The sequence below is a fragment of the Hydra vulgaris genome, chromosome 01 (assembly GCF_038396675.1).
Source record: "Hydra vulgaris chromosome 01, alternate assembly HydraT2T_AEP".
Classification (NCBI taxonomy): domain Eukaryota; kingdom Metazoa; phylum Cnidaria; class Hydrozoa; order Anthoathecata; family Hydridae; genus Hydra; species Hydra vulgaris.
Genome location: NC_088920.1, coordinates 57,710,001 through 57,736,673, shown reverse-complemented (window position 1 = coordinate 57,736,673; position 26,673 = coordinate 57,710,001). Strand labels below are relative to the sequence as shown.

The window sequence follows — 26,673 nt, the reverse complement described above, 5'->3', positions numbered from 1 at the left end:
ATTTAACCTGCTAAAAATTTGTTAAGAAAAAGTATACTTTTTAAATTTTTTAAAAACATAATGCCCAAAGTTTAAAATTGTAATCAAAAACCTCATATATTCTCATTAAAAAACAGAATAAACACATTAAATCAATTACTAATTAAGAAATGGTAATTGCAAACTATTGAGTTGTTATTACATATTGCAGAGTTTTCCCGAATATAACAGAAGACGGTTTGAATCATACTCTCCCCAAATTTAAAAATAGTGACTACATAAAAAAAAAATATTGGTAAATGTATATTATTAACTATATAAAAGTGATGTATAAAAATTAAAGATTTGGATTAGATAACATTTCAGGCATCATAAATCAAGTGACGGTAGGTTTATGCTTTTTAATCTTTTGTAGTATTGAAGATGGAAGCTTATTTTGTTAACCTGCTTTGAACAAATTTAAGCAAGGCTATATCAGGTTATAGATAAGTTGCCCAAAAGACACTGCATATTTATGGTTTTAAAAAACTTTTTAAAATTTGAGGGCCATTTTTTCATTAACAAAATTCAATGTCTTTTTTAGTAAACCAATAAGTCTGATGTGAATGTCAAAAATCTTGGCAAAATCAAGATGCTATGGAGGACTAAATAGTATGAAAAGTTTGTATTAATTGTTTTCTCATAATATAAAATGAAGAAAGCCATTTGTCATTAATGTGTCTTAAGACTTTGTTCTTCCAAATTTTTTTTTTATATTTGCATATTCAGAGACTATTTAAATAGGTTCATGGCTTTTAGCAAATAGTTATCTCCATTTTATATTATAGACTATTATTATATAACAAGGACTAAAATTCGTTAATTTCCAGAAAAAGGGTACTGCTATAGAAGTAAAGAATTCATGAAAAAATTTTGTAAGCGGAGTTGCAAACTTTTTGACTGGAGTATTAAGAGACTCGAGCCATCAGATCCAAAAGATACATAAGGATTTAGATTGATAAGTTCCCTATAATGTCTAAGATAGAGAAACCAAAGTTTCCATTATCAATCCATTTAGGTTTAATAACCCTTTCATTTAATTTAGAAAATATTTAGAGATCTAAAGAGTAAACATAGGTTTAAATTGATATTTCAGAAGATCAACTATATTAGGAAGAGTTTCATCAACTTTACCTTAAGTATTTTAAAGAGAGCGAAGTCTATCTTTACTTTTCGTTTTTTATAACGTATTAGTAAACTATTTTGAATCTTTTTATAGAGTATAAGTAGACAACTTTTTGAATTATTCTTGGATTTTGACAATATTTTTATTTCATAAGCTCTTTTTGCTATAAATATTTCAGTTTTAATAGATTGATTAAGGCGTCCACAAATTTGACCTTTTCTACCTTAGTCACAACATCACAACTCCTTAATAATTATTATTGTAATTATATTTGTATCACAAAACCACTAACGCCTACCCTCCCTATAGAATGTAACGTAGTTTATGGACGAATCCTTAGACTAAATGTATTTACTCTAATAAATTTAACTAAAGTTAATTACTCTTCCATTTAGTTTAACAGTTGATTTACTAAGCTTATTTATTTCTGAAATAAGGTTTTAAGAATGTAAAGTAACCCTAGGATGATTTTCTTTATTTTATTTACCTTGAGATTACAAGCTTGTTAAAATGTTAAATTGAACGTTTTATTCTCAATTTTATGTATAAACAAAATACCCAAATTGATTGATAAAGTTTGATATTGAATTGGAATCACCTTTGTTAAAACTAAGCAACTGAAATTCACTTTATGGAGTTAAGTTCCAAAACTAACATTCTCCAAGTGATACTTAGGTGACCTTTAGTGTTGTTACCTAGCATAAAAATATGAGAAAAGTTAAGAATAGAAATTTTACTAAATAACAAAGCAACATATAATTTGAGGATTCATTGGTTGTCTGGAATGTACAAACTTTGATATGTTGTGTAAAGAGACTTTTTGTATAAACATTCCAGATTTCACACTTAATAGAATTGTTTTGATTTTGCTTCAGTACTTAAATTGCTACACCACCACCTTAACGCTTATTTTGCAATATTTGTTATATTCATCAATATTTTGTTCTGAGTCATTTCAAAGCCTTGTTTTAGAGAGATAATACAATAATCAAATGTTCCACATATTGCAATTGAATCGGTCATTTTATTATCAACAGAGATTGCATTGGTATAGAAACAGTTCACACTTTAGATTATTTTTTTGTAAGAAGATTTTAACTCTTAAATTTTGATTTTGTTAGTGAAAGAGTGAAAGGCAAGTGTTATGCTTATGTAATGGTTTCTAAATTTTTTAATTTATTGCGCTTCAAACTTAACAGAGAGTTTAGAAACCATTCAAAACCATTCAGATCAGAGCTTATAAAAAAATTGTTTTAAATATCTGATTATTTCAATTTTTTGCTTCTTTGAGTAACGGGTTTCTTTCAAAAACAATTGAAGTTTTGACAGTAATTGGCCCTAATTTTGAGGACATAAATTCCTAATATATGTTTGATAAGCTTTCATTTTGCATCAGAGAGAACTCAAATGCTCTGAACTGTTTCCATATCATCAACTAGCTTATTTGACTCTAATAACTAAGCAGATTCTTTATTCACATTATTACATTTGTCACTTTTTTATTTGTTAGTGCAAATGGCAAATGCGTTATTAACTGTTGGTTTATCAAAAAATATTTTTTTGTTTTACTTTCTTTTAACTGTAACACAATTGAACTCGATAATGTCAGTTATTGTATTAGTTTATTTATTTTGGACAAGCTTATCAATTTTAATCTGTTGTTACTTTATAATTTGCTCTGGTTCTGTAACTGTTGGCAAGAATCTTTCAGATTCAGTTTTAATAGTTTTTAATTGCATTTTCGACGTGAAGTTTTAAGGCATAAAGTTTTTGCGTTTTAATAAATACGTGTATATATATATATATATATATATATATATATATATATATATATATATATATATATATATATATATTCAAGTTTTTGCTGAAGGTAAATTTTTTTAATACATTTTGCTATACTTCGAGTTCTTGGGTAATTACTAAAATTTCTATTTCTGACCCCAATAAGTTGCTTATTCCATATGTCTAAATTAACTTCTTTTTTAGAAGAAAAACTACTGAAAATACCTAATTTTTGGTGTTCAAACAGAAATGTAATAACATAAACAGGAAACAGTTATGTTCAGTATTAAATAATTATTGAATACAATTATAAATAGTGTCGAAGGTTCATAAGCGTTTTGAAACATTATAGCATTTTCTAATTGATTTAATTCCAAGTATTTTATAATCCTTTCTACTTACCTATTCCTCACAATCAGCTGTTCATCTATCTACATTTACCCATTCATTTTCATACTTCTTTGGCTAGAATTGTTTTGTGAAAGACCTTCAACGCTTTTAAATATTATTGATGATGCATGATTCACTGACAATATGCTTAATACATTTGTGTAGACGATCGAAAAGCCCCTTTCCTATTCTGTATTGCTCAAAGATATGATTATTAATAAAGAAAAAAGTTGTTTTAATCTTGCCAATCTGAGTAGCTTCATGATTTAGAAAATATAGTCACATAAAATGGCAACATGTTCTCGACCATTAAAAGTCACGAAATTCCTATTTTGTAAAAGAAAAATCATCAAGTAATTAACTGCAAAATCCTGTCAGAAGAGTTTTGATTATTTTTTGGAAAATGTATATTATTTTATTTATTTTGTGGCCATGAATGTGGATTTAAACTTTATTTTGAAATGATTTTTATCAACGGGTTTACGCGTGACTTGTCAATAAACATTGAAAAAAATTAGTATAAAAAACTTAATTCACGTCGAATAACATCTTCAAAAGTATAATTAATGCAATTAAACTAGCTGATTGGCAGAAGATATTCTTTTAAAATCGAATTTTCTAATTGTTTTATTTTATTATAAATTTATTTGGATCATGCCTAAAATACGTAAGTTCAAACTTAATTGTAAGTAAAAGAAAAATTATAAAAAGTGTCCCCTTACAATGTCTCATATTGAACCAAAAATTAAATAGCTTTTTAACATAAATAAAAATTACTGCGTAAATGTAAAAATATTATATTACTTGTATTAAAGAAATAAATGAGGTGTTGCCTATTTTATAGGCAATCAATAATAAATCAAAAATGCAATGGTGAAATATATATATACATATGTATATATAAGTATATATATAAACATATATATATATATATTTATATATATATATATTTATATATATATATATATATATATGTATATATATATATTTATATCTATATATATATATATATATTTATATATATATATATATATATATATATATATATATATATATATATATATATATATATATATATATATATATATATATATTTATATATATTTATATACAGCTCCTTATATTGCAATATTTATTTGTCTGTATCTGGTGTTTTTTAAATTGTCGTTTTTTAGTAATACACTATGAACCATTTTTACAAGTTCGATTACGACTCATGATTCCAACACCACAATTTTGTGAGCAAGTACCATTAATCCAATTACTCCATTCCCCTTATATTAAAATAAAGTAGTAATGAGTTATAAAATATATAAAAAACAAATGAGTTTTTTTTACAATGCATAAATTTTATAAGAATTGAAATATAGCATTTACTGCACATAGCTAGATTATTAAAAATCACAAAAACATATAACAGAGATAAGTTTCTAACACAATAAACTGCATATGAAGTAGAACTCTTTTTAAAAAAATGCTATAATTTAAAAAAGAATAATATTGTTTTAAAAAAGTATTTTGCTAAAAGGTAATGTTGTGAGAATTTCTAAACCATAGCTCTCTATGTCATACTCAGTGGTAATGCCATAATGAAAATAAACTAAACTATTCTGTAAAACAAGGTGAGATTATAATGTATTTTTTCTTGCAAATCACAAGAACCAGTCAACAGAAATGGAACGTGAAAAAACTTCATATGAAATATATTAACTCTGGTTTAATATACTTTACAGTTATATTGCACCATTTCATAATTTAAAAAAAATAGGTGGCCAAAAATAGTATTAAAGAGAATAAAAACTTTTTTTAAATTCTTTTACCTTTTTGTCACTTAAACAAATAGTTTTTTATCTTATTTAGTTTAAACATCTGAAGGGCGCTATATTTTAGCCCAGTTTTTTTTTCAATTTTTTTAATAGTTTTTAATGAAGTAAACTATTTTAAACATTCTCGGATTCTCATGACTGGTTTTTTAGGAAGAACTCCAAACTACTAGCCACGCCATTGATTATATTGTTAGCTATTAGTTATATTGTTTCGTTGGGAAAGATTACTGTTGAAGATAACCTGTTACCATCATAGAACTAAATAGGAATTGTGTAGCAGGTCATAAATGCCTGAGAGGACGCTAGTATTTCTATAAAAAGTTACAAGCTTGTTTTAATTTTAAAAAAAGTAAGATTATATTTTAAAATATATATTTTGAAATTGCATTTGCAGTGCAATAGAAAACTTACCTTTAAAAAGATTGTGATAAAGTAATGGCTTTTCAAAACTTTTATATTCAGTACTGCAACACTTATTTCATTCGTCATTGTTTTCATCTACTAAATAATCTTTCATGCTTCTAAATTGTTCATTATTTCATCTTCTTTATGATTACATTATTTTATGGTGTACCCAATCTTACGGGTCATAAGACTTGTTTTTTTATAGCTGCTTATCTTCCTTATAAAGCGACTCTCCATTTGAACGGGTGATATGAAGCATACCAGCAAAAATTACTACTTTATATTTTTGACTATATAACTTTATAAAGGTGTTGTGTTTAGATATAATAAATTTTCCACTTTCCTCACTGTAGACTCCATTATATGAGGGGGAAATAAATCTCTGATTCACAAAAACTTCAATACTTTCAAGATCATTTTAAATCTGCTCTTGATTCCAATGATTTTTCTTTACTTGCGTTGCTTTTCTGTAGTTTGAATTTTTTAAATCCTTCCAGATTCCTGGTCCACAAACAAAAATATTTAATAATATTAGTGCTTGGTCTTTTAGAAGTCATTAAAATACTGCTATTACAAAAACATGTTAGCCTAACTTTGCATGCAACTTTTTTTTACTTTCACTAAAATCTCACTTAGAAAATATTGTAGCGGCCACAAAACAGTAGCAATTTTCCAATATCTTGCTTATACATTGAGTTAAAGACCTTAATAAAAGAAAAGCCAGTCAGTGAATGAATAATTATTTATAAATATTCTGTATATAGCAACAAATGCTACTTTGTTACTATATTTAGAGTTGCAGTCTTACAGTGATTTTAGATCTGTATAATACAATCCATCTATTAGCACTGTTAAACAGTAAATAGACATTGCTCTTAAAATTTCTGCAAAAAAAACTTTATGTCAAAGCAAAATTTATACATAATATGAAACTTAGTTTAAAATAAACTAAAATGCGTTTTTTCATGTTAATATTGAGTTTTAACAATATAATACAAGTCATATTAAAGTCATATTAAAAACTGGTCCTAGTAGAAAAGTTATAAGTGATCCCTAGGTTAAGATCAAGGTACCAATGATTACGGTGTTGTCATGGATAAATGGACGGTTATAGCTTTATTGTAAGTTAAGAAGTTTAGAAAAAAATTTCTTTGTGTTGCTTTCAATGCAAAACGGCTTAATTTTAGTTTTATAAACTAAAACATATATATGAAATATTGTTTTCACATAAAGTGTAATATCAAAGTAATTTATATGTTTTCTAACCTGTACATTTCCCATTAATCAATAAATAGTTGCTAAGACAGTGACATTTATTATTTATGCATTTTGAAAAGTGTGTGCAGACGCCATTGCAAACTAAATAAGATGTTCCAAAATATATAAATATATATATATATATATATATATATATATATATATATATATATATATATATATATATATATATATATATATAAAATATATATATATAAATACATTTATATATATAATATATATATATATATATATATATATATATATATATATATATATATATATATATATATATATATATATATATATACATTTACATTCATATATATAGATAAATTTATATATATATATATATATATACACGTATATATATATATATAATATATATATATATATATATATATATATATATATATATATATATATATATATACATTTACATTCATATATATAAATAAATTTATATATATATATATATATATATATATATATATATATATATATACACGTATATATATATATATATATATATATATATATATATATATATATGTATAAATAATATATATATATATATATATATATATATATAATATATATATATATATATATATATATATATATATATATATATATATATATATATATATATATATATATATATCTATTTATATATATATACATATATATATATATATATATATATATATATATATCTATTTATATATATATACATATATATATATATATATATATATATATGTAAATAGATATATATATATATATAAATATATATAAATATAAATATATATATATATATATATATATATAAATATATATATATATATATATATATATATATATATATATATATATATATATATATATATATATATATATATATATATATATATGCTATTAATATTATGTATGTATATTATTCTATTATGTATGTATATTATACTATTGTAAATTATATTATTATATAATTTATAAACGTATATATACTTAAGTATTTGTAGGCAACATTAGATAAGTTAATTTGTGAAGAATAATATAATATTTTTGATGCAAATAAACGGCTATTGCTCTTGACATACCGATAACTTTTGACAAAGTTTGGCATGTTGGTCTTCTCCATAAGCTTGTTTTATATGGTGTTTCTGGTAAAGATTTTGAGCTTATCAAATCGTTTCTTTCTAACTGCTGTATTAAAGGCTAACACTCTTCTTTATTTCCTGTAAATCATGGAGTACCTCAAGGTTCTATCCTTGGTCCTATTTTTTTTTTTTTTTACATTAATGAACTTCCCGATAACTTTTCATCTAATGTAGCTCTTTTTTCGATGACACAACTTTATACTCCTGTCTTGACAAAAAGTCTGCTCGTTTCTATCGCTTAAGACAGGCAGGCGATCTTGAATCTGATCCCATTTCTGTAACTGATTGGGGCTAACAGTGGTTTGTTAACTTTATCTCCAACAAAACTCAGTTATTTAATGCAAACAGCTATCGCAGTACTGTCAACATTCCTATATTGTTTAATGGCAAGCCTCACACTGATTCTTCTTCTTTATGTCTTCTTGGATTATCATTTTCTACTGACTATTTGTGGTAAGCATATATTCAATCGATTGCTAAATTGGCATCTGCTAAGGATGCTTCTTTGTATCGTGCTTGCCTATTTCTCTCTACATTTTCCTTTATCTATCTCTACAAATATCTTATTTGCCTGTGTATGGAGTACCATTGTCATTTTTGGGATGGTTCTTCTAATGATGCTCATATTTAGGCTGGTTCATCTAATGATGCTCATTCTCTTTTAGGCAATGTCCAAAAACGCATTGTAAATCTAGTTGGACCCAGTCTATCTGCTAAGCTTGATCCTGTTTCCCATCTTCTTAAAGTTTCATCTTTTTCTAATTTCTGCAAATACAAATTTCTACAAATAAACGCTGCTCAAAGAAGCTTTCATCTCTAGTTCCATCAACCAAAACTCACTCTTGCTTGACCCTTCATTCATCAAAGTCTTATTCTTTGACTGTATCTTTTACTATAACTCTTTTTTTCTAGTAACTCCCAACTTAATAGTGGTTGCTTGCAGCCTTGTTGGTAGTAAATCAGAATATAAAAAAACTATTAAATGCCATAAAATCTGAAAGATTTCAAATAGGCACAAAATCATCCTACATATCTGACTACAGGTTAAGAAATTGAAATAGAATTTAAAATGAAAAAAAAAATTGGGATTGGCATTATTGAAACCTTTGTACTAGATGACAGCAAAGTACACTGCAAGCTTTGTAAAGATTTGATATGAAACAAGATCTGCTAAGCAGTATAGAATAGAAATCTGTTAAGCAGTATAGAATAGCCTAACATTTTCAAGCCAAGTAAAGTTCATCGAATGATGCTTTTAAAATGCTCATCAAGAAAATTTGAATTAGAAAATAAATCAATATAAAATCTTCTTGGAAACTTAACTTAAAAATTATTTTCAGTTGCTTTAAACATCCAGTTTTAAAAATAAAATTACTTTGTGTTCAACGCAGTTTTGTTAAGCCTTATATTGAGATTGCCAAGGCTCTATGGCAATAAATATATTTAACTTCATAATAAATCAAAAACGTCTACACTACTAATAAACTTATTTAAATGAATTCATTTGTACTTCAATTGAAGTATAAATGAATTTACATGAATTCATTTATACTTCAATTAATTCAAATTTTAAAACCGTTTAAAACCGTGGTACACAATTATAACCTTGCTATCTAAATTGCATTGAAAGCCCTCAAAAAATAATAGTAAATTCCGTTTGTAATTTAAATTTATTACATTGTAAAATTATAAAATTGGAGAGTGTAATTCCTCTTGCCATTCTAACGAATGCCAAGAGGAATTACACTCTCTAATGAAGATAAAGGTAAGATCGAAGCCAGCCGGTAATAACTACCTACTGACTTCGATCTTACCTTTATCTTCATTAGAGAGTGTAATTCCTCTAGGCATTCGTTAGAATGGCAAGAGGAATTACACTCTCCAATTTTATAAATTTAAAATGTAATAAATTTAATTTACAAAAGGAATTTACTATTATTTTTTGAGGGCTTTCAATGCAATTTAGATAGCAAGGTTATAATTGTGTACCACGGTTACAAAATTATTGATGAAACAAAATGAGCTTGTCAGATTGCAAGCCATTGCCCTGTTTGATAAGCGCAATTATTGAGCTTATCAAACAGGGCAATGGCTTGCAATCTGACAGGCTCATTTTGTTTTATCAATAATTTTGTAAATAATTCAATAAATTACTGCATGAAGCATCGAAGTGGTAGAAAACCTTAATAAGCAAATACTTACAGCTCGCCAGCTGCAACAAGTTGTACATGCCGCTAGTAACCGTAGAATCCCCGCGAGACAAATAGACGCTGATTTGAGATTGAAATGCTCAAGATGGGTAGTGAACCTTGCAATTAACAAGTCAGGTGTTCTTAGTTATGCAAAAAAAAGCACATCTTTAGCACCAACTGAAGTGCACAAATGTATTTGTCTTCATTGGGCCAAGGACCACATGGATTGAAAAAAAAAAGGCAAAAAATTGTGTTTCGATGAAAAAAAATTAATATTACGTTTTTATCCATCTCCTTATATTTCCTATTTGTTCATCAGTAGTTATACGTCTACTTGTTACAAAATTTTTTACTACATAGTTAATGAGCTTTTGTTTCAATAATTCAATTTTTCACTTGTTCACTTTATTTTTAAATATGACAAATAAGGAAGTCCTTTCAATGCAAAAATAATTGGTTCATTTTCTACTGGCATAACATTAGAAAAGAGAAAAATTTTTTAAAAGAAGGGCTATAAGAGGCGGAGGAGTAATGATTTGGGGTGCGTTCGGTTATTTTAGAAAAAATATGATTGGGATTATTAGTACTAAATTAAATATTGAAGGATATAAAAATTTGTTGAATGGTCATTTGAATAATTTTGGCAAAAATTAGGTAACACCAATTTCATTTTCCAGCAAAATAATGCTTCAATTTATAAAGTAAAATCAAATATCTTATGGTATACCAGCAAGAATATTCAATTATTAAAATGGCCAGCGCTCTCACCTGATTTAAATCCCATCAAAAACGTATAGGGCATCTTAGCAAGACGCATTTATGCCAAAGAGAAACAATATTCGAATGTCGATGAGTAGAAAAAGGTAATTGTTTATGTTTAGGAAAACAAATCTCTTGCAGACTTTATAAAACATTCAGAAAGTATGCAAAATCGAATATTTGAAGTTTTTTCAGAATGGCAACAATAAAACAAAGTATCAATAATAAATTCAAATGTCAATAAAAAACATGAAATTTTGCAAAAAAAAAATTGAAATGAGGTTATAATTTTGTGCTAACATTTTCTTAAAATTTTTAAGTCAATTAATAAGATGAAACCAGACTCTATTACAAATGAAATATTATTCAAGTAAGATATTAGGCAATTGATTAATTTAAAAACAATTATTCAATTACTTGTGAGATTTTGAACTTTTGGTGAGGTTATAAATATGCACCGCAATATATGTATATATATATATATATATATATATATATATATATATATATATATATATATATATATATATATATATATATATATATATATATAAATATAAATTTATATAAACATATATATGTATAAATATATATATGTATACAAATATATATATATATATATATATATATATATATATATATATATATATATATATATATATATATATATATATATATATATATATATATATATATATATATATATTTATATATATATACATATATAACGGGTGATGCGGAAGTTATCGGACAAATCCTAATTTCATTATTTGAGCATAATAATTAGTTTTTGTGGTTTTATGCGTAGGCATAAACGTTTTATAAAATAAACTTTATTATTTGAAACACAATTATTTAAAATGAGGTTAAATGCAGCTGACGAGAATCTTTTCGAAAGCGACTAAAAATGTTTTTTGTAAATAAACCTAATATTAAAAAAAAAATAATCGTAAATCACTTTGAAAAGGAAGGATTTGCTCGAAGTACTATATATGATAACCTAAAAAGCTTACAGTCGTTCAATCGTTTTCTGATAGAAAGCAATCTGGTCGTCCGACATCCTGGACTAGAGAAAAGAAAGCCGAATTAACGAGACTTGTCAACAATCGAAAAGGGGTCAGTCAGAGAAAAATAGGTATTAAATTCGGTGTAAATCAATCGACAATTAGTCGTCAGTTGAAAAAAATAAATATTAAATATAAAAAACGTGAAAAGACTCCAAAATACACTATATAACAACAAATAAAGGCAAAGAAAAGAAGCAGGAAACTAGGTAACCAACTCTATAACACAAAATCGCTTCTAGTCATCGATGACAAATAATACTTTTGTTTTGCAGGGGACAACATGCCTGGAAATTCTGGATGCTACACAAACAACAAAAAGACAAGCCCAGGAAGTGTTCGTTTTGTAGGAAAAGAAAAATTTCCAAATAAATTATTAATGTGGGTAGCCATATATGACCATGGTATGTCCAAGCCATTATTTCGCACTTCCAAGGCTGTAACGATCAATTTATCTATCTATATTAATGAATGTTTAGAAAAACGACTTCTTCCATTTATTCACAAGTATCATGGAGACTTTAACTATTTATTTTGGCCAGATTTAGTAAGTTCTCATTATTCCTAAGTTTCTCTATATTGGATGGACCAATATGTCTATTACGTTGAAAAAGAATTTAGTTCCCCAAATGTGCCTCAAGCACGACCAATTGAAAATTTTGGGGACATTTGGGACAAAAGGTTTACAAGGGAGATTGGCAAGCTTCAATAGAGCAAGTTTTGATTGATCACATTAAACTAAAACTACAAGAAATTGATTTAAACTTATTACAGTCGCATATGAAAGGCGTCAGAGCAAAATTGAGATTCATTGCAGATGTTGGTGTTTTTTCATATTAAAAAAAAATATATTTTTATTAAAAGATAAATGCTTTATTGAAAAAAAATATAATAGAAGTTTGTGTTTTTATTTATAAATAAGTTATTGACGTTTTTTGTCCGATAACTTCCGCATCACCCGTCATATATATATATATATATATATATATATATATATATATATATATATATATATATATATATATATATATATATATATATATATATATATATATACAAAAAGTAGTTAGCCGGAACAGAGTTTTTCAAAGTTGATAGAATTAATTTTAATTTTAATGCTCTTGATATTTTTGATATTAAACTGTTAACAGTCCATACTGTAATATTACGCAAACTAAAAGCGGTTCCCAAATTTCCATGCTGTAATATTACGGTTTTATGCATCTCCTTATATTTCCTATTTGTTCATCAGTAATTATTTTTCTACTTCTCACAAAATTTTTTACTTCATAGTTAAAGAGCTTTTGTTTTAATAATTCAATTTTTCACGTGTTCACTTTAATTTTAAATATGACAAATAAGGAAGTCCTTTCCGTGTAAAAATAATTACCAAAATGAAAATATTTACTGACTAAAAGATAGAAAAGTATACATTTGATGAATCATTAATGAAAGATATATTTGATGAATGATTATTAAAAATGATGATTAAAGATTGATGCTCAAAACAGGCGTGCGGCATGTTACAAACACATAATTGAAAAAGATTCATGATATGAATGTTTGGAATGTAATGTTAGACTTTGTGCAGCTCAATATTTTTTCAATTGTCATACAAAATGTGAATATTAGTGAGAAAATTTTATAATTTTGTGTTTATGTAGTATAATTTATATATTCTTAAACTTGAATAATGACGTTTTGTGGTGTAATAATGTTTAAAATAGTAACAAACCTTTTATTTATTTTTTTAGAAAAAAAGCACGATGATTTTAAAAACACGGGACATTCAGAGACCACTTCGGAAAAAAAAGCTGGACAAATAGCGACCTTTTTTTTAAAAATATACACGGAACTGTTAAAGGCTTAACGACATCAGACTGCAAGTTATTCCAAATATTAACAAACCTGAGTGAGAAAGAATGTTTCCGGACATTGAGTTTACACTTTAGTTAGCGTAATTTAAATTTGCGACCTCGAGTGTAAATATAGTTGTTCACTAAAAGGAAACTTGATTTATTTAGGTAAACTGAATTGTTCAGAATTTCGTAACATGTAATCACGTCTTGCTTAAGGCGACGAATTTCTAGTACTTCCAAACCAAGAAGTCTATTAAAACAAGAAAAGTTATTTAGGTTAAGTTTTTTATTCTCTTGGTAAAACGTCTTTGCACTCTTTTCACTGCTTTGTATATTTCAGTGCGGTTTAGTGACCAAACCGGAGAGCAATATTCGTCAAGATTGGTCTTATTTCGGTAAGGTAGGCTTTAGTATTTATAAAATTTTTCTACTCAATATAAATGAATTTCACATTTAAAGTGTCATGTATTCTTCAGCTGAAACTTAAATGGTCAGGAAACCCTTTGATTTCAATCCACATTTTAAACAAAGAAAAAAGACTGAAAATTTTTGATAAATTTTTGATGAATTTTTGATAAATTTTTGATAAAGTTGATGCTTAAGCACTTTTACTATACATAATAATTTTTTATCTTTTTTTTCAAATTAACTTAACTGTGCAGACGTTTTTAAATAAAACTCTATTAAATATACTTAGTATAAACCAAGTAATAATTAGAAACTACTTTAAACCGAACCTCATTTTTTAGCATACAAGATGATTAACAATTGTTTACCCTGTTGTATACTTAAATAAGAGGTGCATGGTGTTTGAAAGCATAAGCACCTAAATAAAATTTGAAAAAAAAAGTTGAAATTGCAAGATATTTAAAAGCTTAGCAAAAAACCTTGGTTAACACTATTGAATGAACTCATTTAAATGAATTTGCCAAGGTAATATGAAGCAGTGGGAAAAAAAACATCGCTATCAAATTTTATAAAATTGAGATCCAGAGTTATATGGCTAAATACTTGACATTTGTAAAAAGAGCTGTAAAAAATAAAATTAATTGCTCTTCAGAAGTGCTCTGTCACAAGACAGAAAATTCTTTTTGAATGACCTTAATAAAACAAAAAATTAAACGAAAAAGAAACAGCACACTTGATTTTGATAAGTGTTACACTATATTCAGTCAATAATATTTCTATTGCATATAAACAGCCAGATTTATATGCTTTAGGTAGTCAAGTTATTTATCAAACAACTTTTTAATAACCACATATCAAAACTTTAAAAAAGTTTACACACATTGAGGTTATTATTGTACATATCAAAACTTTAAAAAATTTTGCACACATCGAGGTTATTATTGTACTTATCAAAACTTTAAAAATGTTTACACACATTGAGGTTATTATTGTACATATCAAAACTTTAAAAATGTTTACACACATTGAGGTTAGTATTGTACATATCGAAACTTTAAAAATGTTTACACACATTGAGGTTATTATTGTACATATCAAAACTTTAAAAATGTTTACACACATTGAGGTTATTATTGTACATATCAAAACTTTAAAAATGTTTACACACATTAGGTTATTATTGTACATATCAAAACTTTAAAAAAGTTTACACACATTGAGGTTATTATTATACATATCAAAACTTTAAAAATGTTTACACACATTGAGGTTATTATTGTACATATCAAAACTTTAAAAATGTTTACACACATTGAGGTTATTATTGTACGTATCAAAACTTTAAAAATGTTTACACACATTGAGGTTATTATTGTACATATCAAAACTTTAAAAATGTTTACACACATTGAGGTTATTATTGTACATATCAAAACTTTAAAAATGTTTACACACATTGAGGTTAGTATTGTACATATCGAAACTTTAAAAATGTTTACACACATTGAGGTTATTATTGTACATATCAAAACTTTAAAAATGTTTACACACATTGAGGTTATTATTGTACATATCAAAACTTTAAAAATGTTTACACACATTAGGTTATTATTGTACATATCAAAACTTTAAAAAAGTTTACACACATTGAGGTTATTATTATACATATCAAAACTTTAAAAATGTTTACACACATTGAGGTTATTATTGTACATATCAAAACTTTAAAAATGTTTACACACATTGAGGTTATTATTGTACGTATCAAAACTTTAAAAATGTTTACACACATTGAGGTTATTATTGTACATATCAAAACTTTAAAAATGTTTACACACATTGAGGTTATAATTATACATATCAAAACTTTAAAAATGTTTACACACATTGAGGTTATTATTGTACATATCAAAACTTTAAAAATGTTTACACACATTGAGGTTATTATTGTACATATCAAAACTTTAAAAATGTTTACACACATTGAGGTTATTATTGTACATATCAAAACTTTAAAAATGTTTACACACATTGAGGTTATTATTGTACATATCAAAACTTTAAAAATGTTTACACACATTGAGGTTATTATTGTACATAACTTTAAAAAAGTTAGCATAAATTTAGCTACACACTATTCCTAACATAAAAATCTAAATATATATATATATGTATATATTTATATATATATATATATATATATATATATATATATATATATATATATATATATATATATATATATATATATATATATATATATATATTTTAAACAAGTTTACTATCAATAAGAAGTAAGCAACCAGTAATGAAGTTAAGAGTTGAACAGAAAACCAAGGAGAGCTAAAAAAAGTAAACGATTAAAATAAGACTTGAAAAAAAAAAGAGAATATAACCTACCTGAATGACAAGCCACATGAGATTTGAGTAATGGATTTAGTAATAATAGTTTGCTTTAGCAATAGACATGGTAGTATAAGTAATATAGAAAAATAGATGCAACTTTTCAAAAATGAGACAGTGGCTTTAACTTTGCAGCTACAGCAAGTTCAGCACATTTGCAATGCAATTTTAGATCTGGTCAAAAATAGTGAGACTCTTATCAGAAGAATTACCCCAAAAATGACAACGGTATTTAAGGCAAAGGTATAGCTGATTCTTATAAGCTTTCAAAACGTAATGACTAGTGTTTATAGTTGCATCATTAGCAAATAGAAGTAAGATTAACACAACAATCTTTATTAAAAATGAGGAACAACATAGAACATTGGAAATTTAAGAAGATTGTTGTTTATTAAGAACAAATTCACAACTGCAAGTAATATATATATAAATATATATAAATATATATAAATATGTGTAAATATTTATAAATATATATAAATATATATATATATATATATATATATATATATATATATATACATATATATATATATATATATATATATATATATATATATATATATATATATATATATATATATATATATATATATATATATACATATGATTAACTTTTGCCAATTTATGACCAAACTGATGTTTATTCCAGTGAAATATTTAAAAAAGCCACGCACTGTAATGATTGTTACGCAAACAATACCCTCTGCACAATAATTTCTAACAATCGTCTAGAATAATGATTAGCGATTGCTTAATAAGTAATTGTATTTGAAGAATTACACGGAAAATGATTGCTAAAGTGTTTTCCTAAGAGACTAATATCGCACGAGAATTCATCACTCAAAAGCCGTAGCGCTAAACTTAATTTTGGTTTAAATAACGACATGAGACAATTACACACAACTAACGTAATAAGTAGATGGAACAGTTTAATTTGTAGATCTAGAATTCGATGACAAATAAATATTAAAGCAATTTTCTTTCTTATTAGAACACGAAACTTTACATGGTACCAGAAGCTGAGAGAAACATTAAATGTTTCACAGCTAAAATGAAACACTTAGTACCAAAGCCGAATAAAATGAATTCAACATTCAATGATTTCAATGAATTCAACATTGCTGTCACAAGAAGAAAAAAGGAAACAAACAAGGCAGTTGTATCTAAAAGTGGCAATGTTAAATGAATCTGAAAAAAAAAATATTCGATACTCTAATTTATTATTGGTGAAAAAGGAATAAAAATATGGACTTGGAATAAATAGGAAAGGAAGATAATGAAATTGATGACATAACAGCAAAAGAACTGTTTATTAGATTCAAAGAATACTGTTTACCAAAAAGAAATCTGGTTTTGAAAAGAATAAAGTTTTTCTCAAGAAAGCAAGATGTCAATGAATCATTTGATTTTTTTGTGACTAATTTAAAAAATTTGGCTCAAATAGGTGAATTTAAAAATATTCAAGATTGTCTTATATTATACAAAGTAATGGATGGAATCAAGTCAGATTAAGTCCAAAGTAATCTAATTCATAAAGGAGCGGATTTAACTTTAACCAAAGCGGTTAGCATATGCAGAGCTGATAAGTTGTAAATGAAGAAATTAAATTAATTACAAAAAAGATATCGATGTGATAAAAAATTCATAAGGCCATTCCAAACAAATGCGACAATCGAACAAATACCGAAATGGGAAAAATTTACGAATAACAAAAATGTATCAAAAACCAAAAGTGACTGGGTTAAATCATATAAACAAAACTGGAAACAAATGAATAATGGTTCCAATATGAATGAACAGCAAACCAACACAAGAATAGCAGTACAACACATTGAACCAAAAGCAGTTCGGCATTTAGTCGAACGTGCCACAAATGTAAAAAAAAAGTATTGGGCAACTTGCTGCAGCTCTAAAAACATACACAAAAATTGTGCTGTTAAATACGATGTTGAATCTGTATATTCTGCTAAAATAAATTGTAAAAAATAAGTTTTGATAATCTTCAAAATTAATAAAATTGTTCGCGGAAAATTGACACTAGAGCTGAAGTTGATGTCATGCTAAAAAGAGTCTTCAACCAAATAAAATGACATAATAATTTCACTTGCACAGACTTCCGAAGACTTGCAAGCTATCAAACTACTAAATGAAATAAAAACTGTAGACACAAACGAACCGACACGAACAACGACAACGAACGAAGGATATGTCGACAAAGAAGGAAGTGCTGTCAGCAAAAAGAAATATCTGTTTTAAACAAATTAAAATGTATTGAGAGAAAACAATGAAAAGGGTTAAAAAAAAGAATACTAAAAAAAACAACAATGGAATTAATGATATCAGGTGAATTACCAAATTATCTATTTCAAATTGTAGGAACTGATTTATATCACCAGAATAATGAGGATTTTATAATAGTGATTGACTAATAAAGTCTTTAATAGGAAATCGAAAGATTACATAACATCCAATTTTAAACAGCAATAAAGAAACTAAAAATGATTGTTTCTAGACTTGGCATCCTGCTGATAGTACGGAGCAACAACGGCCCACAGTTTAGATATTCTAGAATTTCGAAAATTTTATAAAAAATTAAGCGGAATAGCTGAGAGATATTTGCTAATAGCAAAAAAATTGCTAACCAATGTAAAAATTATCAAATCAAGATCTGTAGATAGCTCTACTAGAGGTAAAAAATACTTATGTTGATGATTTTACATCACCTGCTCAGTCAGTGAAAGTAGATAAAGATCAACACTTCCAACGTCTCTTTCACTACCTCAAGTAAATCCAATTGATGTAAATAAATTTAAAAAAACCGTGAAGTAATTTATATTTTACAGAAGAAATATTACTAGAAAAGGCTAAAACTTTGATAAACAAAGGCGAGGGCAAAAATGTTTAAATCCATGATGAAAACAAATGGTAACCTTAAAAAGTTCTTTATAGCAAACAACTACGAAGTTTTAATGTAAAAATTTTTACAAAAGTGTTGTTAGAAGAAACGGAAGACATCTAATGAAAAGAAAGGAAAAAGTAGATTGGAATGTAAATATATGTATATATAAAAATAAGATAAAGTGAAAAAAGCCAAACTAAAATAAAAAAATACCTTTTTAAAGTGAAAATTGGCCAATAAAAGGCAAAAAGGTGTAGCAAGTTTTAATATAGTTTTACTAAAACTCAAGAGCAAATATTGTTTTTTTGAGTCTTGGTACTAAAGTTGAAAATTTTAGGTCAGATAATCAAGTTGCTGGAGTTCAGCGGATGAGTTACTTTTGCATTTTTGACGTAAATTTAGTTACAATTGGTAACAAGATTACACCTTTTTACTTATAAAAAAATAAACTTTAAATTCAAATAAATGTTTGTTTATCATTGTCATTTGCTAATTGTCATATACTTTATACTCAATATTGTATATTCAAAAATAGTGTGACAGCAAAGTAAAACTGTATTGTATTTCAAAAATAGTGTGACAGTTTGACAATTGTATATTCAAAAATAGTGTGACAGCAGACAAAAATGTTTAAAAAAATTTTTGTCTGCTGTATAAAAATTGATTAAACAACTTTTCGCTTCTGAGCAATGAGAAAAATATGAACTAGCAGATATTGTGAAAATCGGAGTCCTTGACAATCAAATGATAAACCAAAACAATGATCCAAAGATGAAACGATTATATTTTATTTAAATTATACAAAAAGCAAGTTGATAACATATTTTAAGTTAGTTGATCTTTTCTTTGGTCCCGACAAATCTCCTGTGAAAGTCTTTTGAAAAACTATAAGCTATTATACAAGTGCTAAACTAAATTTATTAAAAAATACAGAAAATACGATAAAAAATACAGACAATACGTTAAAAAATACAGAGAATACGTTAAAAAATACAGAGAATACGTTAAAAATTACAGAGAATACGATAAAAAATACAGAGAATACGTTAAAAAATACAGAGAATACGTTAAAAAATACAGAGAATACGTTAAAAAATACAGAGAATTTGTTAAAAAATACAAAGAAAACGTTGAAAAATACAAACAAGAATACAACAAAAAAGAAAACGTTGAAAAATACAAAAAAAATACAAACAAAAAAATGCGTTGAAAAATACAAACAAAAATACAACAAAAAAGAAAACGTTGAAAAATACAAAAAAAATACAAACAAAAAAATGCGTTCGTAAAAAAGCTAGTATAAATCTTTTTTAAAAACTTTTTACATATTTTTTTACTAACACGGAACCATTCCTCTTATTATTATTAGCATAGCCTTTATGTCTTCAATTAACATACTTTTAATAATTTATCTTGAGTGAAACAACTTTCTATCTGAAAATTAATGAAATTTTAAAATTTTTGACCCTAAATACAGAAAGGTATATTTGCATTTGATTGATGCAGTGAGATGAGGCTATTGCTATTAACATAACGAACTTATTTTTCAAAGTCTGGCATATTGATTATCTGAACAAAATCTCATATGACGTATCATAAAATTTTTTCTAAAATATTGAAGTATTTCTTTCTAATCAGAAAATTAAAGCTGTCTTTGGTGGACATCTTTCTTCTTTACATCCAGTAACTTCTAGGGTACCATCAAACCCCAACCTTTAGAACATGTGTTTTTTCACATCTGCGTTGTTAATAATCCTGATAATGATACTTTTAACGTGGCTTAATATATTCGTCAAGTCAAACGCATACATCATTACAAATATTGATCGTAAATCTTGACTTATAAAATCTTTCTTTCAGAAAATAGATAACAAAGATAACACTTTTAAAAAAATGCATAAAATATAAAATGAAGTTACGTTGAAAAATACTTTATATTTTTTGTTTTGCATAACAATTAAATTGTATTTTACCCATTATATTTTATTTTAGTATAAATCAGATACAAACTTTGAAACAAAGTGTTTACAAATTTTACATCATAAAAAAACTGTGTATTAACCTGGAAAAAAATCAATTCAAGTTAACACTTTTTTTGAACGGGTTATTATAATTCTACTAACTCAAATTTCTAGTGCTAAATATCTCTTAAGTTTTTGTATGAGATCATGTTGCTACAATAGGGCGGATTTTTCCTATAATGTCGTTTCTTATTTCTACAAGACTAAAAATGCATACTAAATGTGGTTGGAACCCTGACCTTAACCCTAAACCTAACCCTGGATCAACTCTAGTATATTAACCTTGAGCCTTTGTACCATTGTGGTAAAGTTTTAACTATTTTTCTTTCCTACAAATACTACTTTATCTGCAAGTCAAAGAAGTTTTTATCTCTTGCTCTATCAACAAAAATATAATCTTATGTGACTCGTTATTTTAAAAAAATTTGTTGCAGTTCTTTTATACTCAAAAATTTATTCATTAAGTTTTCTTTTTCAAACATCAATGCTCTTAAAATCTATCCTGTCTTTATGTTTTCATTTTCTTAAGTTTAAGAGGTTTTTTGCTTTTTAGCTCACTTCTTTACCTTCAAGTAAATACCAACGTTTAAACTGTTTGATGCTGCATCATTAGAAGTAACTTTGCAAAAAAAACAAAATTATAAAAATTATTGGAATTCTTTAAAAAAATCAGTCACAAATCACAAATCAATGTTTAAGATCAACAATTTTTTAATTATAAAAATTAAAATTATGCTCAAATATCTTCTGTTTCTCCTAATAATGCAATGCTATTTACTTATTTTTAAATAGGTTAGGATACAATATTTAACTTCCAACAAAGCTGCAATTTTCAAAATACAATACTTCATTTAATGTTGACATTGTCAAACATCACAAATTTAAATGCACACATTTTATTTGAAACAGCAAAAAAGAAAAAAGCTCATTTTTTTAAATATACTTAAGTATAAGCACTTTTCATTTAGAAAAGTATAGAAAAAGACACATTAATAACTCCTGTTTTATTGTGTTAATAAGTCCATGTGTAATAAATATATGCTAAATAATATTTTATAACTAATATATTATGGTCAATGCAATAGAATTCAAAGACGCTCTGGATGCACTGGAGAGGAAACTGAGAATTGAACACAAATCAAAAATTATTAATGCTCTAGCAGATTTGAATAAAAATATACAATGATTAGTAATAACAGATGCTGATTTAACTAAAAAGAATGAAGATATAAACAACAAAATTGCAAATGTTGTTGTTCTTGCTCCTAATGAAGCTTGGAGTATTGTAACTGGTAGGAAATTGAATAAAGCTCAATCTAAGATTGATTGTATTAATATGGTTTCAAATGAAAATAAATAAATTGAAAAAAAAGAGAAGAACGTTATTACTTTTGGTATAGAAGAATCTAATAAAACTGATGGCGCATATATAAAGAAAAATGACGAAAGTAAAGTTTCAGATATATTGAATCAAGTATTGATAAATAGACATCATTTAGTTCGTGTATTTAGAATAAAATCTGAAAAAGGCATTGCACCAGTAATTGTCGAGAGAAATAAGGAAACAAGAAATTACTTTATTAAAAAATCATACCGTAAATTTAATGATTTATATGAAAACGCTAATTTACCAATGAAACTTGGATAAACAATTCAGGGATAAATCTTAAGAATTAAATAAATCACTAAACCTAAAAGTCACTAGAGGAGGAAAGCAATTGGATTTGAGTGCTAATACACTGCTGGTAAACAAAATGAATTAAGAATTAAAAAGTTGGTTTATTAACAAAAAAAATTGATTATTTAACAGAGTGCTATACAAATGCAACCTCTTTAAATTATAAATTTGACAAATTCAATAATAATGTATCCAGATTTAAGGATCAAGTTATAGTTGTGTGCAAAGCTTGATGGTCAGTAATGTCAACTACTAATATTACGGGTTATAACCTGTTTAGAAAGGATTGTTAATTTAGTTGTGGTAGTGGAGTATGTATTTATATACAAGAGAATATTAAATTTTGTGTAAGAAATGGAACAACCTCTAATAAATGAAAATATTGAGCAAGTATGTTGTTTCATTGGAATTAGCGAAAAGAAAATTTTATGTGGTTGTATTTACCGGACAGGTCTTAGTAATAATGAAAAATGTGTTAACATCATAAAATCATTAAAGCAGACATATTTACTCAACAAAATAACAAATGCCCTGGTGTTTTATTATGCGGTAATTTTAATTATGCAAACATTGAGTGAATCAACGAAAGCTTTAGTGAAATTATAAATGAGAGTGACACTACCTCAAGTATGTTTATTGAGTCGTTACATGACTGTTAACTGCACCAAAATGTTATCTGCCCTAGTTTTTAAGTAAAGTCTGGTATAGATACTTACATTTTAGACGTCCTTTTTTACTGATAATAGCAACAGAGTTAATATTCTGAAGCATTTTCCATTGTTAGCTGGCATTGATCATGATCATCATATTTTGAAATTTAGATTTGGATATGAAAATAGGTCTAATTAATTATTATCACAACTAGCAATAAGAAAGAAAAAATTTTTATGGAAAAAGGGAAACTATAAAACGTTAGATTTGTATTTTAACTGAGTACAAGATATTGAAGGACTTGTTAATAAATGTTATAAAGAATGGCTAAGACAATATAAAATAGAGTGTTAAAAGTATATTCCAACACTAAATTTAGATAAAAACTCTTTTCAACACAAAAACAACTCACTGTGGGTGACAAGTGAAATTAAAAGTATGTGTAAAGAAAAACAAAATAGTTGGTTTAGAAACAGAAATTTTGGTATTAAAGTCTTTTAGAAGTCAATAAATATAAAAAATTAAATAAAGATATAAAAAAACCTGTCAAAAAAAGTATTCACAATTTAGAAAGAAACTTGACACTATATTCACAAAACAATCCAAAAGATATCTATGCCTATATAAATAACAAAACAAAATTTGAAGGCTCTATCAAAGCTATAAAGCTTTGATAGAGCCTTCAAAATGGTATACAATGGTATAATAGTTACTGATAATCAAAAGATACACAATGGTATAATAATTACTGATAATCAAAAGATATTTAAAACTCTTAATGAACTTTTTTCATCTGTTTTTATACAAATTGGTTTATCAGAAAAAATGTTAGGCATCAATCTTTTAAAAAACTGTCCTAATCCATATCCTAATATTTTTATTTTGAAAACATTTATGTAATTTAAACATGTACAAATCAGTATGTCTAGATAATGTTCACCCAAAAGTTTTAAGAGACTTTTCAGAATCATTGTTAAGTTTAACATTAATATTTCATAAATCTCTTAGTACAGGAACTATTTCAAAGTTATGGTCATGTGCAAACGTTGTTCCTTTTTTCAAAAAGGGCAATAAACTAGACCCAACAAAAATATATACAGTTTTCATTAACATCAATCATTAATAAAAATATGAAACGAATTATTTGAGATTGTATGATGGTGTTTCTCATTAAAAATAGTTTAATTTCTAAAGAGCAAAATGGTATTGTTTATAACAAAAGTTGTTTAATAATCCTGTTAGAAACATTAAACACGCAGATGTTTGAAGAGGACATTTCAGTTGATGTTTTGGTTTTGGATTTCAAAAAAGCGTTTGATTCAGTCTCTCACAGAAGATTACTGGAAAAACTTTAAAATGGGATTTAGGTCATCTTTGTTAAATTGGTGTAAATCATTTTTGTCAGTATGAACTCAGAAGGTGGTGATAGGAGAATATATTTCAAGTTGAAAGATGGTCACTTGTGGAGTTCCACAAGGTTCAGTACTCGGAACTCTTTTATTTGTAATCTTCATTAATGAGTTATGTTGAGGAATTATTAAAGTAACTAAATTATATGCAGAAAATACCAAAGTTTATTTAATCAATCATTGTCATGATTATAATAAATCATTAGATCAAGAGAATCAAGAGAACATTAACATGTTAGTAAATTGATCTGAAGATTGGTTAATTAAATTTAATGAATCAAAATGTAAAGCCATTTATATTGGTAAAAAGATTCCTAAATATGAGCATAAATTGAACAACTCTGTGTTAACAAAAACAACAATAGAAAAAGATCTTTGGATTTTCCTTTAAAATAATCAAGAGTGGAAATATCATATTAATTCAGTTATAGGCAAAGCAAACAGAAAATTAGGCATGATCAATAACTCTTTTGAGTTTTTTGATGAATTTTTATTAAAGTTACTCACAAACTGTTAGTACGTTATCATTTGGAATAAGGAGCAATAGTTTGGAGTCCATTTTGGAAGAAGGACATTGACAATCTTGAATTCATGCAACACAGAACTACTAGAACCATATCTTTAAAAGGGAAATTTTATAAGAAAAGATACTTAAATTACCAAATTTGCATGATAGAAAAAGAAGAGGTGATTAGGTTAAAATGTAGAAGATCTCATAAGGAAAAGATATTGTTAATTTTTACCACTTTTCATTTAATTTTGAAGTAACAATTGTGGAATACGAGACAATTTACCTATTCAAGAATTTGTAACCATTTCTTCACAAATGGAATTTTCTTCCTAAGTGGATAAAAGATAACAATAAATTAAGCTTTTTTAAAAACATTGATAAATATTTTAGTTTCTGAACACTATTTTTGTAATCATAGTTTTAATTCTAGGTAATTAAGACTCAACACACCTCAAGTGTGTGCAGCATCTTTTTTATTCTATTCTATTCTAGTATGGTTTATTTTTATTTTTTTAGTTCATTCATTTAATCATGAAATTTGGAAATATACAATAAAAATTATATTCATTGATAAAGCTCGGTATCATTTGTATAGCGAAAAACTAGTCCATGGAGTAACAAATAGAATAAATATATAAAATAAAAGATAAAGAGAATTAAAAAAAAACAAAAAAAAAAAAATTACAACAAAAAAAACAAAAAAAGAAACCCCTAATAATAAAAGAGAGAAAAGAGAAAAGAAAGTTAAAAAGCAAAGTAATAATACTTTTATAATAATCGTAATAGCAATAATAAGAATAGTAATAAAACAAATAATAAGAATAGTAATATAACAAATAATAAAGATGA

The 26,673-nt window shown here is 25.8% G+C and overlaps 1 protein-coding gene across 2 annotated transcripts in view; it reads right to left on the bottom strand.

Annotated features, from left to right (window-relative positions):
- The window catches only part of LOC136075468 (mucin-2-like), an 80,339-nt gene that overhangs the window by 4,667 nt on the left and 48,999 nt on the right, over positions 1-26,673 (bottom strand). The window contains exon 8 of one of the 2 annotated variants that reach the window (XM_065788752.1): positions 6,817-6,909. The exons of the other annotated variant lie outside the window; for it this stretch is intronic. Within the exon in view, the coding sequence (XP_065644824.1) occupies positions 6,817-6,909 (93 nt within the window). The remainder of the gene's footprint in view (positions 1-6,816; positions 6,910-26,673) is intronic. 2 annotated transcript variants of the gene reach the window in all.